At 35.8% G+C, this 18943-nt stretch overlaps 3 protein-coding genes across 3 annotated transcripts; 2 read left to right on the top strand and 1 right to left on the bottom strand.

The window, feature by feature from the left end:
* The first annotated feature begins 2014 nt into the window (after positions 1 to 2014).
* LOC145320126 (uncharacterized) lies at positions 2015 to 3618 on the top strand. Its single transcript, XM_080162566.1, has 4 exons — positions 2015 to 2184; positions 2762 to 2812; positions 3038 to 3156; positions 3497 to 3618. The coding sequence occupies exons 1-4, from the start codon at positions 2108 to 2110 to the stop codon at positions 3616 to 3618; spliced, it is 369 nt and encodes a 122-aa protein (XP_080018692.1). The 5' UTR covers positions 2015 to 2107.
* Positions 3619 to 4207: 589 nt separating this feature from the next.
* LOC145319386 (uncharacterized) lies at positions 4208 to 15083 on the top strand. The gene is made up of 12 exons (XM_080161503.1): positions 4208 to 4312; positions 4798 to 4909; positions 5436 to 5518; positions 10956 to 11038; positions 11586 to 11647; positions 11908 to 11954; positions 12299 to 12401; positions 12863 to 12949; positions 13418 to 13468; positions 13766 to 13880; positions 14635 to 14695; positions 14973 to 15083. The coding sequence occupies exons 1-12, from the start codon at positions 4251 to 4253 to the stop codon at positions 15025 to 15027; spliced, it is 921 nt and encodes a 306-aa protein (XP_080017629.1). The 5' UTR covers positions 4208 to 4250; the 3' UTR covers positions 15028 to 15083.
* Positions 6034 to 9837, bottom strand: LOC145319387 (uncharacterized). Its single transcript, XM_080161504.1, has 4 exons — positions 9716 to 9837; positions 7533 to 7615; positions 7013 to 7064; positions 6034 to 6230 (listed from the first exon to the last, which is right to left on the bottom strand). Exons 1-4 carry the CDS (start codon positions 9799 to 9801, stop codon positions 6080 to 6082), a joined length of 372 nt encoding a protein of 123 aa, XP_080017630.1. The 5' UTR covers positions 9802 to 9837; the 3' UTR covers positions 6034 to 6079.
* Positions 15084 to 18943: the final 3860 nt, after the last annotated feature.

Here is an 18943-nt window from a genome sequence, read left to right on the forward strand (position 1 = left end):
TTCCTCTGATGGATAATTTAGGCATATAAGCATTGTCTTTTTTCCTTGACGTTTCTAAAATGCTTAGCTTTAACAAATTTGTTTTGCTTTTATATACCTATACGTTTGTGACCTTTTAGGTGCGAGTAATAAAATTGAATGAAACATAATTTTCATGAATCTAATACAATCAAAGCAATAATGATTAATTAATATATCGATTTTGATATTTATTGCATACAGCTGACTAAATAATTTAATAATGATATAACATTTATTTGGCTTTTGAAGTATTAAAAATTGAAGTTGAATCCAAAAATTTATCTTAAAAAGTCTTGGCCCTCGGGGCTATTAGAAACTGGTCCTTAATTATTTTTTGAATTTTCTTTTCAAGTATGGCTTCGAAACCGAAAATATCCCCTGAGTTAGAAAAATCATGTAAAGCATCGTATTACAGAAATTTATCACGAATATTAAAAAAAATATCATAAAGATAATACCAGTTTTGTTAGATTGTGCCTTTGGACACTCGGATCTAACAAAACTGGTTCTAATCTTATAGTTTTTCATTTTAATATCCGCGGAAAGCTGTCTATAATACGATGCGATAAAAAACTATTTAAATAAAAAAACTTATAAAAGTACTTATTTAAATAACACTGTATCTACAGTGTGTGTTTTTTTTATGAGAACTTTTTTGAAAGCAATTTTACCCCACTTATAGTTATCAGAATTTAATGATTAATGGCTTATTTTCTTTGTTTTTTTAAGGCAATTAATAGAACAACAAAAAAATATTTCAGTTTTTATTTTAGGTGTCAACATATAAAAATGGTTTTAGCGCATTTTTCTTTAAAAAATGGATTTTCTGTAGTCGACTTTGGGGGGCCAATACTCCCTCCCTGGTTGAGATATGACCTTCAAACTTTGATATGTTCTAGTACATGTCCCTTATAGTATCTGTATACATTTTTAGCTCTCTATCTCAACTGTAAAGTGTTTAGCATATTTGAGCATAAGAAAAATGCGCTAAAACCATTTTTAGATGGTGACACCTAAGTTTTGAATTTTAGATTTTACTGTACTTTTTAAATAAAAACTGAAATATTTTTTGTTGTTCTATTAATTGCTTCAAAAACGAAGAAAATAAGCCATTAATCATTAAATTCTGATAACTATAAGTGGGGTAAAATTGCTTTCAAAAAAGTTCTCATAAAAAAAACACACTGTACAAATAATCATAAGCTTACATCTATTCGTGTGTCAAGGTATACAGGGATATAAATATGGAAATAAATATATTAATCACATTAAAAAAATTATTTAAATGCCAGGTTTATAACAATATTTTTTTAATGAGCGCGAAAATGTTATATTCACTTTAAAAAGCTATATGATGGTGTAGTCTCCTAGTTCTGTATAATACACCGGTTTATCTGTAAAGACATTCTCCCCATGCTTACTCTATATTTATGATATTGGCAGCAAAGGGCTAACTAAGACGCGCTGTGGCCATGACTTGAACTTGATACCCACCAAGGTTCAATGTGTCTCTAGACTCTTGTATTTACCTAATTCTATCTATCTATCTTTGTTTCTAATAAATTTTGTGGTCACATTAAGTTTAGGATTTTCTTATCTTTTTAAACTAAGAAAATATTGATTTATCATTTCATACAATCTTCAGTTTATACTTTTAAGTGGAGTTTAATGTTTGTTGAAATAAAAGCCACTCAATAATTAGGGTATATCTGTATAGTTCTGTGCGTCGAAACGCTTAAAAGCAAGCGAGTAAGGGAAAATTATCTGTCATGAATAATCTCCCTTGCCGATAAACCGATATGTTCTATACAGTGAAGCTTCTAATAGGTCCAGGGAAAGTTCATATTTATTTTTTGAAAGGGTGGCTACTCTTCCCAAGAAATTAACCCCAAGAAGAAATATCTTCCCAAAAAATATTCTTTTAAAACTAAAATTGGAAGTGGAAGGTCGAATTCAACCTAGCCACAACAAATTATATTTTAATTTCAGATAAAATGGCCATAACTAAACGAATGTGACTATTAATTAATCATCTAAATAACCAATAAAATAAAAATATATCAAGCTATTGTTTATAACCTTTAGAATGTCAATAATAAGCTTTATTACTCGGTGGATCCATGTTGAGCCGATATTGGTCGCTTTTGGACTTACTCTACAGACGTAAGAATCATTAATCAATTATTCTGTGGTTTTAATATATTCTTTCATATAAGTAAGCGCGTGTTTGCATGTCTGTCCGTTTGTGTTTTGCAAATGATTACGCTAACCGCTAAACTGATAATATTCTCGTTTACAGTGAAGCTTTTTATAGGTCTAGGGAAGGGATGAGTTAAACTCACACAAAATCGTCCATTGAAAAAAGCCCCCCCCCCCCAACTAATTAAATTTTTGGTTTGTTTTTAAACTATAATTAAAAGTAGAGTGTCAACATTACGCACCCCCTTTAGTTCCCAGCGAGTGCTCTACTCATGTTTTCTTAGTTCTTTCCTTTTTTAGCTTAACATTCCTGATTTATGATTTAATTAAATAGTTAGTAGTTTTATTTTAAATCTCCCAGTATTTCATAAAAAATCATCGAAATTCAAAGAAACTTTGAATATTAGAGCTTTTAAAAAAACCTAGAAAAGCATTTAAATCCTACGGCAATTCAATATAAATATAGATTACGTAACTACAATAAAAGTTTTGAAGGCGATTGATAAATTTTCTATGAATTTTGTTTAATTTGATTTTTTAGGAGCGTTGCAAAGCAGAACTTCTACATTGACAAAGTGCAGCAACATTACAAGTAAGAATATTTTGTTTCATAAGAAATGACTGGTGCAACAAATAAATGCTGTTGGTTGATAAATGAAACGACAGCTTCAGATTCTCTAAAAAATCTGGCGGCTGTTAAATTTTATTATTTACTAGTCAACTGCAAAAAAAAGGCATCTTTCAGAACCTTTGTGAGCCTTAGTTTATTAAGTTAAAAAAGCAATATTATCTAACTCTAATTGCATTTTGACTTTAGCAACACAAACACAACAGATGGACAAATAGAAGAATGGACAAGTTCTCTAATCAGCACTTTGGTTTCAACAGAGTTGGGAATATCAGCGGCAATGATGGTTTTCTTTGGTCCATTATCAGGTACTAGCAGTCCTTCGTCAAGTAGCTCTAGGCAGCAATTGAAAAAAAAGAGAGGAGAGTCGAATCTGCTTTTCAAATTAAGTTTTTAAAAAATACTTGTGGAATGTTTTTCTCGAGGAGATTTTTTTTAGGAAGGTAGTTACCCTTGCCCCCCCAAAAAATTATACTCCTTTTCTAGACAATAGGAAGCTTTCTAATGCAAAGAAGAACAATATCGGTTGAATTTTAAGACTGACTTGACATTGAAGGTTCGAATCCTTGCAGAATGTAAATATCCATTCAACTAAAACTGCCTTCCCTCATATGTTTAATTACGACAAATTCAAAATTGAAATTTTAGATGCCTATGGTAGAAAACCTTTTATGCTATGGAATCTTGGTCTCAACACTCTAGCATATTTTCTTTTTGTTCTCTATCATTATCTTGATACCAGGAAAATCTTGGAAAATTCAGGGAGCTAAAGGGATAAGACAATGAACGATAATTTGATGTAAATTGTACATCCCTTGTTATGACAAAGAAAATGACCCCTTTTGTAGATTAAAGTTATTGCTTGAAAAATTTGGACACTAATCAAAAGTTGACAAAAGTATTATGTCTTTTTGAGTCAACGAATAAGTTAACTTGGTTACAAGAGTAATTTAAGTCTAACGTTTCCTTCCTACCTGTGAAATTAATAACTCTCTAAGAACTTACATAAATGTGAAAGTAATGTATTTTGCATTAATAATTTTTTTAGTAGCGAAGCTACTCTATAATTCAATTTGTCTGTGCCTTCGTTAGTCTGTCCGTAACGCTACAAAAATTTTCAAATTTAAACATGTAAAATAAACAATTAAGAAGGGTTTCGTGATTTTTTCTTTATTTATGACTAATGCATATATGCTTATTTGATTACATTATCCGTTTCTCCATCCATGATTTTTGTTATTTGCTTTTTATGGAGGTTGTCATTTTTTGAGATTGATAAGTGGTCGTGGTTAAATCTATGTTAATAATTTTCAAAACTAAGCTCCCCAACTTTTTCACTCAAAGTATAATAAATTTTACAAGATTTCTTGATAGTTATGATTTTGGATACTGGTATTTTTATATGGTAGCAATATTAACTGGCCTTGGAGGCGGAACCTATAACTTTTTCCTGTTAAATTTCAGGTTTTGCTTTTGATTTATTTTGAATTTATCTAGTAGACTGCCTAATTTTATTGTATGAATTGTAGCAACACTACAATTATCATCAGAAATCCATTTTCAATTTTGTTTTAGCTATTTTTTACTTCAATTTTTTACGTTACAAAGTCATCAAATGCAGCAATATTAAAAATCTTGCATTTTAATAGTCAAGTAGCTACATTTTTTCAGCCAATAAAGATACATAGCTTAGAATTAATAACACTTTTTCCCCTTAACTAGCAGCTTCACCCTTATCATCTATGGCCTATGTATTCGAAATGGTAGGTTTGGGGTAGAAAGGAAAATAGCCTAATACAATCCTTAATTCTTAACATAAAATAGCATAAAACCCCCACCGAAAACTTACTTGAAACTCAACATCTGTTATTGAAGTCTTACGCTTCATACAAAAAACACATATTACTTTACTAAGATTTTTTTTGATTCTTCGGTTTGTGATTGTTTAGTTATGTAAGTGATTTATCAAAGAAAGACCCTGGAAGTGGATTAAAACGGTTCAACATGGGAGAGGCTGTGCTTGGGGCGGGGATAATGGGTGGAGGTCTTCTTACAGCAGAGGTAGATTGTACATTAGATGCGCAGCAATGTACTTTAATTATTTTGCTATTCTACATCTAATTATCTATCATGTCGGTCGGCATGTCTAAGCTGATTTACGTAATAAAAGGACTAATCTTATTAAATTTCTTAGGCTAGCCTGTGAGTTAGAATTTCCTTAGTATTACTGAGTTAGGCTAAGAATTTTGATTCAATAATTTTAGGTATGCATTACTTCTTTACTGAACTTTTTAATATATCAGAATTAATGTTTTATAATGTTACGGTATGTAGATTTTAAAGTTTTTAAAAGGAATGCAAAACAAAATAAGGATTTGGAAGATATTTTTTTTGTAATCTTACAACAATTTTAGATAATACATGGATTTCCCAGTCTTTTTTTAAGTTACAGGTTTCGTGATTTTTTTTGAAAAGAAAAAATTCAATGCTGCAAAGTAGTGTTTGTGTGTCATGAAATATCGCACAATTTTCTGGAAAGTTTAGTAATGGTCATAAGAAATTAAAATGTAATCTCATTAATGTTTAGGTATCCAAAAACATTGGGAACCATTGGGTCTTCATAATCTCAACTTTCCTAGCAGCATTCTCCTTCTGGTATTGTTTGATAAGGTAATTATTATTTTTGTTGCTGTGCCACTCATGGACATCATTGTCCTGGGTAAAGGTGATAATGTTTTACCCATCCATAATACATCCAAAATTTCAGCAAAAGAGAGTGTCAAGTATAAAGAAATATTCCTTTAAAATCGTATGAGGTGTGTCAAAATTTTCGGTTGTAGCAAAAGTATAACATCTATATAACTTGTTTCAAATGTAAGTACAATACATGAAGCAATTTTACCACTTTGTTTTATTTCCATATAATATTTTTTTTTGTAGAAAAAAGGTCCATCAATTTTGAGCTTTGTTCATATGGATGTTGTCATATATAGTTTCATATTATTCTCTACCAACTATGCCCCTAGAAGCCTCTTGGAAGGGAACCCTTTTTTTGGATTCGTTTTAAACATAAATAGCAAAAACCTGTTAAATAGTGATTAACTTCTCTGGATCTATATTAGACTTCAACGTAAAGGAAAACCCTTCGGTACAGACAGACAAATATCCAGTTAGTTTTAATAGGATTATGGTTTACAAGTTTATTTATTTAGTAACAAAACATTGTATAAATCAAATATTATGCTTTAATTTTCCCCAGATATAACATAAATTTGGTCCAATATCATTGATTTTTGTGCATTCATGTAAATACTCGTTCTTATAAGTGAAACAATCACAAAAATATATTCCATTTGCATCACATCCATTGGAACACCAAAATCTAAAAAAAGAAGTTTTTTTAAATTAAAATTAACCATTCACTATAGTTGTGTATTATGATATTTTTTTTTAGTAGCGTAGCTACTCTATAATTAACTTTCTCCGTCAGTCAGTCCGTAACGCTATGGGGGAAATGGGATTTACTCAGCTTCTATAAAAGATAAAAGACTGAAACTTTTTGACAACATTCTCATCATTAAGGAGCACCATTAACTTTAAAACATCCATGGCGGTCAGACCACTTTTTATCAGGTTTTAGGCTATTTTTTAGATTTTTCTCCATATCTTTGGTGTTTATGATCCGATTTTCAAATTGTTTTCAGTTATAGATATCCAAATTAAATTTCCGGTCGATTAAAGGAAACAAACATGATGGTCCGACTGCCTTTTAAAAAAAATCACTTTAAATCTACACATTCCCATCCACGATTTTTTGTGCTTCGCTACTTATGGATGTTGACATTCTTGTTTTTTTTTAAATGAAGGAGAATATAGTATCCCTGTTAAATATCATGTTGTTATAATGTTGGCAAAAGTCCTTGTTGCGTTAATATGTCAATATTATGTCAGCAATGATAACTTTTATAAAATATTACGTAAATATTGTCAAAAAACTTTTTATTTTACATAGCATGTTTATCGATATTATGTTAGACCCGGCCGCTTTTTAAAAGGCTAATTAGTCGCTATTTGCAAGGATGTCACCTAAAACATCAAAGAGGTGTGATAGATTAATCCAAGATAAAACATATATATATCCCCCCACCCAAAAAATATACTTACTTAGAAAAATCCTCATATACTTTTGGGCCATACCCTCTACCAATACCTTGGCCTGAAGAAAACAAATATTTTATTAATTATTATAAGGACAAAATAAAGAGCGGATAATTATAATGCAAACTAAAATGTAAAACAATAGAAAATCACTGGCCATTAGTCATTAAGAACTAGCGAAATTTTTAAAACGTGTTTCTACGGCAAACGTATGCTTTGCACTCCGCGGATGCGATAAATCTACGTTCATTAACAATTCTAATGCTATTGCTACTCAGGAAAAGACTAGATATTGAATAGTTAATAACTCTGGTATCCAAAGTTTTTATAACCATATCATCTTATTAGTTGGCATAAAAACTTTAGGTACTTTTATTATAGAGCAATCGGTTGGTTTAAACTAGAAGTGTCTAAACGTTTCAATCAATAGTTTTAATTTACAGAAGGGGTTATTTTGTTCATCATTATTGGTTACATACATAAATTTATCGTCCATTGTCTTATCCCTTAATTATCTGATTGTTACCTGTCCTGGTGATGATAGGTTGATGGAAATGTTGTCTGAATGGCCCTAGAGCCAATCCATCCCTGGATTCTGGGTGGTTTTGCCTGCAAATATCAAAATTTTTTCAAAATACTAGCGAGTGCAACCCTGCCATCTTAGAGCTGGTGGGGGCGGGGGGGGGGGGGGAGGAGAATACCCCAATAACATCACAGGACCAATGTGAAGCTTTCCTAAATTTAAGAACTCCTAACGTACAAACAAAAATCTTTACTACTTTATTTAATGTTAACACAAGACATGATTATTTAGCAAACACAGAAAGATAGAGTGATCTAAAAATCGTAAAATTATCGCCAACTTTTTTTTTTTGGTTGCTAAAATATACAAAATTGCAAAAAAAGCTGAGATAAAAGTTGCAAATTCGCAATAAATCTTAAAATGTGCTAAAACTTGCTAATTCACTTAAAATGAAAACTTGCAAATTACCTATCTTGCTAATAATTGCTAATGATTGCAATTTAGCACTAATTAGATTTATTCCCAATCTTGCTAATTAGCAAGTTTTAGAAAATTTTGAGATATAGTGCGATTTTGCAACTTTTATCTGAGGAATGAGAAACTGTCCCAATTTTGTATAACTTTAGCGGAACAAGTTCCAATTACGTCATATTTTTCTTTCCCGAAAAAGAGAAGGGGGAAAGAAAAAAAAGGGAAGGGGGGAAGAAAAAAGAGATGGGAGAAAAGGGGGTTTTCCCCATCTCTTTTGAAAAGATTTTCTTCCCCCCCTCCCTTTTTCGGGAAAGAAAAATATGACGTAATTGGAACTTATTCCGCTAAAGTTATACAAAATTGGGACAGTTTCTCATTCCTCCTTTTATCTTAGCTTTATATTTGTGATTTTGTATACTTTATCAACCCTAAAAATTCGCCAAAAAAAACGTTTTCGCGTATTTTCTCTCTAATTTTTATAATTTATAATCTTGCTAATTAGTTTATCACATTTTGAGATTTAGTGCGATTTTGCATATTTTCGCCAAATTTTTCAAAATTCCCAATCTTGCTAATTAGCAAGTTTTATCACATTTTGAGATATTGTGCAATTTTGCAACTTTTATCTTAGCTTTATATTTGCGTTTTTTTATTATTTATAAAACCAAAAAATTCGCCAAAAAAAAGCGTTTTTGCATATTTTCACCATAAGTTTTATAATTTATAATGAGATTTAGTGCAATTTTGCATATTTTCGCCAAGTTTTTAAAATTTTCAATCTTGCTAATTAGCAAGTTTAGCATATGAGATTTAGTGCGATTTTGCATATTATAGCAAAAAAATTTAAATTCCCAATTTGGTAATTAGCAAGTTTAGCATATGAGATTTAGTGCGATTTTGTATATTTTAGCACAACAATTTTAAATTCCTAATTTTGCTAATTAGCAAGTTTAGCATATGATACTAAAAGGTGATGACGAAAATCGCAAATATTTTGCAAATTTTCTTTTTTTTTTCGCTAAAAATTAGCAAATTTGCATATTTTCGTTCTCTCAAAAATCTAATTAACAAAGTCGCAATTATTAGCAACTTTTAGCTTGCTAATTCACAATTATTAGCAACTTTTAGCTTGCTAATTTGCAATTTTTAGCCTATACATTTTGCAAAATTTTCGCGAATTCAAATTTTTTTGCAAAAATATACAAAAAATTTTGCTAACAACTGCTAATTCGCATTTAATCCCTTGCTAAAGTTCGCGATTTCGCCTGGCGAAACTGGCGAAACTGTCGGCTGGGTTGTATCTAATGGGGTTAAAAAAGGGGAAGCAGTTTTTCAAAATTATATTTTTAGGGTGTGTTGACACCCCACTACCTCCACCTTCCGCACGCTTATGTGCCCATAGTAGGCAATGTGAATCTAAACAAAATATCAGATGCCTATCTTACAATGCATGTTCTTTTATTTAGTTGCAAAGAAAGCAGGTCTACAAAGTGTCCGAAAAAGTTAGCCGAGTGACGTCAATAGATACATCTCTTTTTAAGGGGTTTCCTATCCTAATACTCCTCTTATCCCTTCTATTTATGACGTCACATGGCTAATTTTTTCGGACACTATGCAGAGCTTCGCAAAGCCAGAGAGAACCATTAAAAATAACATTAGTAAAGAGTAGTTGAACTACTTTAAATAAAAAAAAATATATTAGAATTTAAACTAACCTTTGACCGAATCTTCTCCTAAAATTCGGAATGGCCTGTACAAAGGCCACAATACAGAGCAGAATTATGATAGATCTGGCGGTCATTGCGAACTGATGATAACTAACAATAAATATGGCATTGTTGATGATCTTGCCTATATATAATTATCAAAACAAGAGATAATTGTTCTAAAATTAATTTGAATATGAAGGAATAGACGTATACAAAATAATATCCAATAAATTTTATTCCCAGCATGGCTTTGAAACCAATTAATATCCGCTGGATTAGAACCATTCTCAGCAATACTGAAAAATCATGTATAGCATCATATTACAGACAAGTTTCCACGAGGATTAGAATAAAAATCATAAAATTAATACTAGTGTTATTAAATCCAAGGGGCCGAAGAGTTTTAATATTATAATTTTTCATTTTAACAACCGCGGAAAGCTGTCTAAAATGGCTATACTAAATATATTTTTAAAATTCGTATCTCTTTCCTAAAATAACTGTTGTAATTATTATACAACCCCTTACCCGTCCTTTAAACCTAACTTTTTAAGAAATCTAAAAATAGAACAGTTTTACCTGCTTAAGTATTATAGGGATACAGGGATTGGGCAATATAAGATAAATCTTTTCACATTCTTGTAAGTAAAATAATACTTTTTTTGTGGATTTTTAAGGGTGTTGGGGGTAGGTTTACGAAATGATATAGTTTGATTGTCAGTGTCATTGTCTTTCCTCCCCGCACTGATAAAATTAGCAGGCAACAGTTGTTTTAATCAAAGCGAATGGGGGGGGGGGATATGAATTAAAAGAGTAACAATAAATTGGTTTCTCAGCCATTCTTTGTGATTAAAAAAATATCTTAATTCTTTTTCTCGTTTTCATTCGAATCCGGTGGATAGGAACCGGTTCACATCCATACGAAAAAACTATGTCTAACAGCGTATTTAAGCCCATGCCTTCGGCACCTCGGGGCTAGAAAAACTGGTTTTAATCTTAAAATTGTACATTCTATATCCGCGGAAAGCTGTTTATAATACGATGCGAGAAATAATTAAAAAAAATTTCCTTTATGGCATATATCTATGACCCAATCGTTCCAAAAATTTGAAGCAGCAAGACTGGTTGGGCACATTTAGTGGAAATTGGACCAAAATATCTACGGGAAACATTTTGAACTCACCATGATTTTAAGCTATTTTTTGGATGAAAATTTCCATAAGTATATGTTATTTATATTTTCTAGAATAAAGAATATAAAACCAGAAGAGAGTGCGCGAGAGAGAAAAATATGGAGAAGAATTTTAGATTTAGTCACTGTACCTTTTAAGGAAACTTTTTATAATTTAATGGCCAATGAAACCAGTTTTTCTTACATTTTCAAATGCTTTTAAAATGCTTTCTGATGGTTTATATGATCTAAGGACCTCTATAACAATATGATCTATGTTTCTGTCAAAATTTGAATGAAAGTATTATACAATATTCTTGTTTAAAGATTAGTTTCTTTCTGTAGTTTAGCCTCAGGTTTGTTTTGGTAATAAGGTAAATAAAAAAGTTTGAATCTGCTTTAAAGTAGCTGCACTACTAATTTTTATTTGTTGCATGATTCCTTGTTAAAATAAAAAAAAACAGTGTTCGAAAATTACAACAGGGAGTTTAGATTAAATGTTAGAGTATTTTATGTACCAATATGTTGGGTGGTGTAGGAAACCTATAACAGAATCTATATTTTAAGAAGTAACATCTGGTTTACAATTCTTAAGTAGGATTTGTTCCAAGGCAATGATATAGGTATGAGTACTAAGTAGGGCAACAAACTGTTTGTTTCTTTGTTATCTAGATTAATTAAGCCACTAGTTATGTAAAAGTTATTAGAAAAGAGAGGGAAATAGAAGAATGGTTATCCTTCTATTGGCTGGGTGTTTCATACTTCAGGTTTTAAACTATTACAATATAGATACTCTCCAAGCTATGTCTGTCTATTGGTGAAAGATCTTTTTTTTATGGGGGCGGGTTGGTTGGTTGGTTAAACCTTTATTCCTCCACTTGAAATAATCAAACGACATTGTTACAGGATAAATATAAGATTGTTTAGTTGTAAAGAAAGATAAATAAAATCTAAATTTAAAATGATTAATGTATGGTTATGTTTATGATACTCAAAATAAATTTTAAACAAAATTAATATTTTTTAGGAGGTTCCTTTGCCAATTGAAGATAGCCTTTTCCCACTTTATGTTAGGTAAGTATTTTCAAATCTAAATAATTTTTTTAAAATTTCTTTTTCGTGGACAATTTACATAGATCTGTGCTTTCAGAACTTCTCAGCACAGCTTTGATCACTAAATTATTCAACTTTGCACTATAGATTGTTTCTTTTTTTTCTTAATCATATGTTATTATAAAGCTATGTTTGACGGATATGTATATTTGCAAAGAGTGTGTTTCAATAGTTCAGAGGGGAAATTTTTATCAATTTTAAATAATTTATCTCTATTAAAGGTAGTTATTTGTATGGAATATTGATACATTATTGCACTTTAGACTCAATCTATTATTTACTTTTACATTTTATGTTATTTTTAGAGAGCTATATGGCTGGAATATGGACACAGTGATGTATTTTAGAGTCGTCCTATTTGCATTCTATACGCTTAGTCAAGTTATAACATTTCCATTGCTAGTCAAGGTATAATAAACAGCCATTTTTAAAGTGCAGCTGTAAATATAACTGTGTTATGGGGTTTCCTCAATGATAATTACAAAATTATTATCAAACAATTATGTTGACTACAATTCAAAAGTTCTTCTTTAATAAATGCCTGAGTGTTTGATTGTTCTTTAACATGAAAAATTATAAGACTTAATTCAGTTTTGTTAGACCTAAGGGGCCGAAGGCCCAGTAATAACCAAACTACTATTAATTTTATGACTTTTTGTTTGAAATTGTCTGTAAAACGATGCTAAAAATGACTTTTCAGTAACGCTGAAAACAGGTTTTAATCCATCGTAATTAATCTGTTTCGAAGCCAAACTGAAAAAAAGATTTTCAACTCATAAGATTTGCAAAAAAATCTCTAAACCTCTCAATAAATTAATTCTAAAAATCACGAAATCTTACGCATTATATTTTTTATTTTGATAATTCAGGTATTGAAAGTTCCAATAATGTTGGTAGGGTGTTTGAGCTCTATAAACAGATGTATTTATTATCTTATTTTGGGATACAAACAACAGGTTAGCTTAATAAAATATCATTTGAGAACATAGACAATTATATACATTGAATTACAAATTACAAATAGACCAATATAATAGATATAGAATATACAATATACATGGATCAATTTAGGTTATCACTTATTGGTCTGTTCGTTCATCCAGTAGGGGGAGAGGAGATGGGGTAAAAGGATTGGATAGGGGGGGGGGGGGGTTGATCGTTATTTTAGCCAGTTTCAAGTTTTACTTTATCAGAGTACATGCTAATCATGTGTAATATCTAAGTTATAATATATCAATTGATAGCTCATCAAATTATAAGCAATTTTTTCGAGTCTTAGAATTTTTAATCTGTCAAAAAATAAGGAGAATAAAGCTAACATGGTACATGTATGTAAATTTAAATAATAGAGTATATTCTAAGTTTTAAAAAAAGAATATGACTAAAGTATGGCCACCTGGTATAAATCTAAAATATGAATTTAGGAAGAATGGGTGTTTGGTAGCGCCGCTTGTAATATTATTTCAGGAGCACAGGTATAAGTCATTAAATCCATCTTACCATATACTATTAGCTTAGTACAGAGTCAATTTTTATAAAAAAATGCTAAAACTTATGCATTTTGTTGAAAATCACAATTATCATTAAATAAATTTACAACTACCACTCGATCATTTTAAAAAGTTAAATTATTGAGTAGGGAACATGAAAAAAAGGGGATAATGGAATTTTTCAACAACCCCACAAGATTCACAACTAAATTTTATAAAAGATTTAGGTAGTCTATATAGTTTTGAGAAGAATTATCAATTTTAAGAAAAATTCTACTTTAGGCAGTAATCAACAGGTCATCCATGTCTCAAAGTCTGCCACAGGATGAAATAGGAGCCATGTTTGCTGGCATGGAGGTTATGATAGCAGCTACACCTACAGTTCTTGTTCCATTAGGTATACATAGATAGATAGAATAGGGGCCATGTTTGTTGGCATTCAGGTTTTGATAGCAGCTACACCTACAGTTAAAGTTCCTTTAGGTATACATAGATAGATAGAATAGGGACCATGTTTGTTGGCATTCAGGTTATGATAGCAGCTACACCTACAGTTCTTGTTCCATTAGGTATACCTAGATAGATAGAATAGAGGCCATGTTTGTTGGCATTCAGGTTATGATAGCAGCTACACCTACAGTTATAGTTCCTTTAGGTATACATAGATAGATAGAATAGGGGCCATGTTTGTTGGCATTCAGGTTATGATAGCAGCTACACCTACAGTTCTTGTTCCATTAGGTATACCTAGATAGATAGAATAGAGGCCATGTTTGTTGGCATTCAGGTTATGATAGCAGCTACACCTACAGATCTTGTACCTTTAGGTATACATAGATAGATAGAATAGGGGCCATGTTTGCTTTGCTATGAAGGTTATGATAGCAGCTACACCTACAGTTCTTGTACCATTAGGTATACATAGATAGATAGAATAGGGGCAATGTTTGCTTTGCTATGGAGGTTATGATAGCAGCTATTATAGCTACAGATAGATGGATTTATGTATTAATTATGTATATCTATCATGATTTTATTTAAAGAGGGGTAGATATACAAGCGTATAAATAATTAGGTGGATAGATAAAAAGGTGAATAGACAGCATGATAGATAATATGACCACTGCATAAAAGATGTTACTTTTTTTTAGGAAGTTATATTTTTAATGCAACCTTATCGTACCAACCTGGAACCTGGACTCTTCTACAAATAGGAAATTATTACAAACAAAATCTTATATATAATACTCATAAGTAGCTAATGATTTAAACGATATTTTTTAAAAAATTTGATTGTATTTCATGATATTAATATTCAAATGTCTAACTGAAACAACAGCTAAGGAGCGGTTCAGATGTTAATTTGCTAGATATCTATTACACCATACGATACATTGTGCCCACTGCAAAAGATGCGACGAATGTAATCAAGATTATATTGTCAAGATGAAGGTACATTTTTTATATTTGTAATAATTCAAAAATATTCAGGATTGCTGCTGTTTCAATATCCCTTATACCTAGCTTTATATTTTGTCTATTAAACAAAAATTGTGGTTTAAATTGTCAAAATATGAATAAAAAGTAACTTGGTAACAAACCACTTTTTACCTTAATGGTCTTACAATTTCCCTCCACTTTTTTCGAACTGGTAATTTCGCACAAAGTGCTTGTTAAGCACTGATACCAACCCTCTTTATTCTTGATATAAATTGTATATGTGGTATCCGCCTAGGGTAAATGGCAGACACCAGAGTTCGAATAAAGACTACGGCAGTGTGAACAGACGTGGACACCTTACTATAGAGAAGCTACGCTTCTCTAGCATTCACTAGACAAGAATCAACATCTATTTCAGTTGTCACTTTATTGAAGGTGTAAAGGATACTAAAGCTATATACAACAAACATTAACTATATGGATAGGAATAAATAATCATAACATAAAAGCATTGTAATACATATACAATAGTCAGTTTGGGCAATCATGGTCCCCCATCCCTGGAAAGGGTGGGGGGGATTAAGAATACAGTTAACCATAATATAAATGCATATGGATTAGGAATAAAGATAGTTAAAGATAAATCATACAGTAAAACATAGATAATTGCAATGGTTAGGTAGATGGCTATCCCTGTCTGGGGCAGGCAGGATAGCCCATGGAGCAGCACAATAGGCAGATAAGCATAGAGGGGTTGAGTGGTAGGTCTGGGTACTAAAGAGGGAAGGTTTGATGATTACTGGTGACAACAACAGTCTGTGTGGGGGTGATTATATCAGGTGAGGGCAGGTTTAGATCCTTTATCCTCAGGGTTGAGGTGGTGCTGATAACTTGGTGGTTGAAGGGGAAGGTTCCGGTGCTTAAGATGGGAGAGGGAGGGGTAACACCCCTCCCTCCATTTGCAGGACAACTGAGAGATGAAATCGGTACCGTTATCTGACATATTTTCAGGTGGCTTTATAATTGTAGAATAACAGGATTTAGCTAGGTGTGTAGCATCACTATAATGTCTTGGTTTCTGCATAGTCCAGAGCTGCCGCATACCACAACTACTCTCCCCTCGGAAGGCTGGAGGGGGGTTGTCTGCACCGCCAGACTTCCGACAGTGGTAGCGGCCTTCAGTGTGTTGTCCTTGTGGAGTGGGTCCGCCAGGATACCAGCTGCTGACTGGTGGTGGACTCCAGCCCTCCCCAGGTCGAACGGAATCTACTGTATCTGCTGGAGTAGCTGGTCCTGTTGGATGTTCTGGCCGTTGGATGTGTACCTCTGAGGCCACCCTGGCAACCTCCAGGGGTGGTGCAGCACATGAGGGGGCTTGGACCCACAGCCGCCTGGTATACACCCCTCCAGGTTTCTCCACTGGGCTGGTGGTCTCCATCGTGTTGGTCACCTTGCTGCTGGCAGGCTGGCTACTGGATGCAAGCGCAGTTTCTTCGCCCTCGGGGCTGGTCAGGTTCATTCGGCTTCCAGGGTCTCTGTCAACGCGGGCAGGTGGTGGTTGCCATACTGTAGGAGCGTTGCCTTCCTCAGGCTCATCCTGGACATTGGCAGGGGGGTGCATGGCAGTCAGACCTGCGGGGTAGGGGACGGTAACAGTCCATCCCTTATGCCGGAGGCTGTCTTGGATCTGCAAGGGTGGCTCCGCTCTAGTTGGCTGGGAGACAGGCCCATCCTCGGCCACTGCTGCTGGTAGACTGGAGGCACAAGGCTCCGGATTTCCTCCCCTAGCCTGAAGGGGTCCAGGCACATTGTCTCCATCTTGGGTAGACATAATTGTTGGGGATCCTCTACTTCTATGTTTAGGCTCGGCACTTGGCGCATCTAGTTGTGTTACTCCCCAGGCAGCGGTCAAAGCTTCTTCAGTTTGGCTGGTAATGGCTGATATCCTGGCTCCTGGGGCAGATGCAGGGGGCGCAGGCAAGGTTGGCCCAGCCCAAACTTCCTGGTACACCGGTGCAATACAATTACCCTGGCTTGGTTGAGGGAGGTAGACAGCTGGATGCAGTTGAGGGTGAGGGACAGCTGGACTCTCCCTGCTGGCTGGGGGCTCTGGCTGGCTGGGGGTGACGGGTGTCACCCCTTCCTCTGGGGCTGCGGGCTCATTCCGGGGTCCAGGTATCTCGGTGGCGGCGACGGTTGTCGCCCCAGGCACCAGTGTGGGGGCGCTGGATAGCACCCCCCAGTCTTCACAGGGGTCCAGGTCTCTCGGTGGCGGCGACGGTTGTCGCCCCAGGCACCAGCGTGGGGCGCTGGATAGCACCCCCCAGTCTTCACAGGTGGCGGCGACGGTTGTCGCCCCAGACATCAGCTTGGTGGTGCAGGGAAGCACCTCTCGTTCCTTCCAGGTGGCGACGCCGGTTGGCGTCCCATACATCGACTCAGACTCGCTGGCTAGCGCCTCTTGCCTCTCCCACTCGGCGGCCGCCAGTTGGGGTGACGGCTGGGCATCTCCCTCCAGGTGGACCTGGGTGGCAGACTGGTTGCATGCAGGTTGTTGGGCGGCCTGGTGTTTCTTCATTTCCTGGTCCCAACCGGTTCTACACTTGGCGGCTGTGTGGCCGTTGAAGCGGCAGCGCCCCTTCGTCCAGCTGGGTCCCATCAGGCCGGCTTCCCCAGGGTGTATCAACCTGCCAGGTCTCTCCTCCTCCAGTTGGGGCACCAGCTGACAAACAGGGTCTCCCCTACTAGGGGTCAGGCGGTGCTGGGCTGCTTGTGGTGGCTCCTTGGTTACATTCAGCCTCCTCCCCATACACACAGGTTCCTTCCATCCAACAGCGGCTCTCCTCCCCTGGGTGGCGAGGCCAGCCTCGGCCTTAGCTTCTGCAGGTGCTTCTCCACATGAGGGATCCTGCCTCTGGGTATGCCAGGTAGTTGGTAGCAAAGGCCGTTGAGGGTGCCAGTCGGAAAGGGGGCTATGATCTCTGGGGGGCACCTGTGGCCAGTGTGTGGACAGGTACCCACAGGTGGACCAGCAAGGCCCAGAAGATGCCATACTGATGGTAGCCTGGACTGTATTCCGGACTGTCAGCAGACTGTTGGTAGCCACCTGAGTTGGGCCAGAGTTGCCAGCTGGTATTGCGTCCCTGCCAGGCTCCGCCAGCTGCTGGTGGGGAGCCCCGGCGGTGGTTCTGGTTTTGGCAGGGGGTGGCCTTCTTATTGACTTCCCTAGTTGGAGCTCTGCATCCTGGTGGGCCTCCATCTTCAGCAACATGGGGGAACTTGGCTGGGACATGTGCAGTGGTTCAACAGAGTAGCGGCATCTGGTCTTGGAGTGTGGGGGAACAGCCTCACTGCTGCTGGTCAACTCTGCTCCCTCCGTGCTGGGTAAAGTCTTCCACTGCAGCAGGTCACCAGTCCCCATCCTTAGGCCGGTCCCCAGTCTTCCATGCCTGGGGGCTCCCAGGGAGGCTTGGGTGGCGGCTCCCCCACCCCCAGGTACGCGTCGGGCATCTGGGAGAAGGGCCTATTCCCCTGGGGCAGCTCCCCATCCTCCAGATTGGTGAGGCCAGTGCCAGGGAGGACCTTTCCACCCCAGAAACAGGTGGTACTGGCCCTAGGGCTGGGCCCCTTTGGAGTCTCAGTTCTGGTAGTAGTGTCCATCTTGGGGCTGGCCACTAAGTCTCTGAAGCTTGTCACCTTCTCATTTGGCTCAGTTGCATCGTTCAACACCCCCAGGAGGACACCTACAGGTTCAGCAGTTCCCAGTCCAGTATTGTTATTTCTCGTACGTTGAGCACCAACTGAACAGGAGCTGTGCAGCGGACATTCAGTCACCCTTCCAGGCAAGGGCATCTCAGGGACCAGGGGTCTGTGACCTGGCATGTGTTTGATGTTCACTGTACTCAACACAGTAGGCCAAAGTAATAATAGAAGCAGTATCGTGTATGAAGAAGCAGAGAGTGGTGGGGTACAGATGTTGGTGGTTCTGGTCCAAATGAAGACTTCTGTCCACCACAGTGT

The sequence above is a fragment of the Acartia tonsa genome, chromosome 5 (assembly GCF_053477335.1).
Source record: "Acartia tonsa isolate MP-2025a chromosome 5, ASM5347733v1, whole genome shotgun sequence".
In the NCBI taxonomy this organism is placed as follows: Eukaryota; Metazoa; Arthropoda; class Copepoda; order Calanoida; family Acartiidae; genus Acartia; species Acartia tonsa.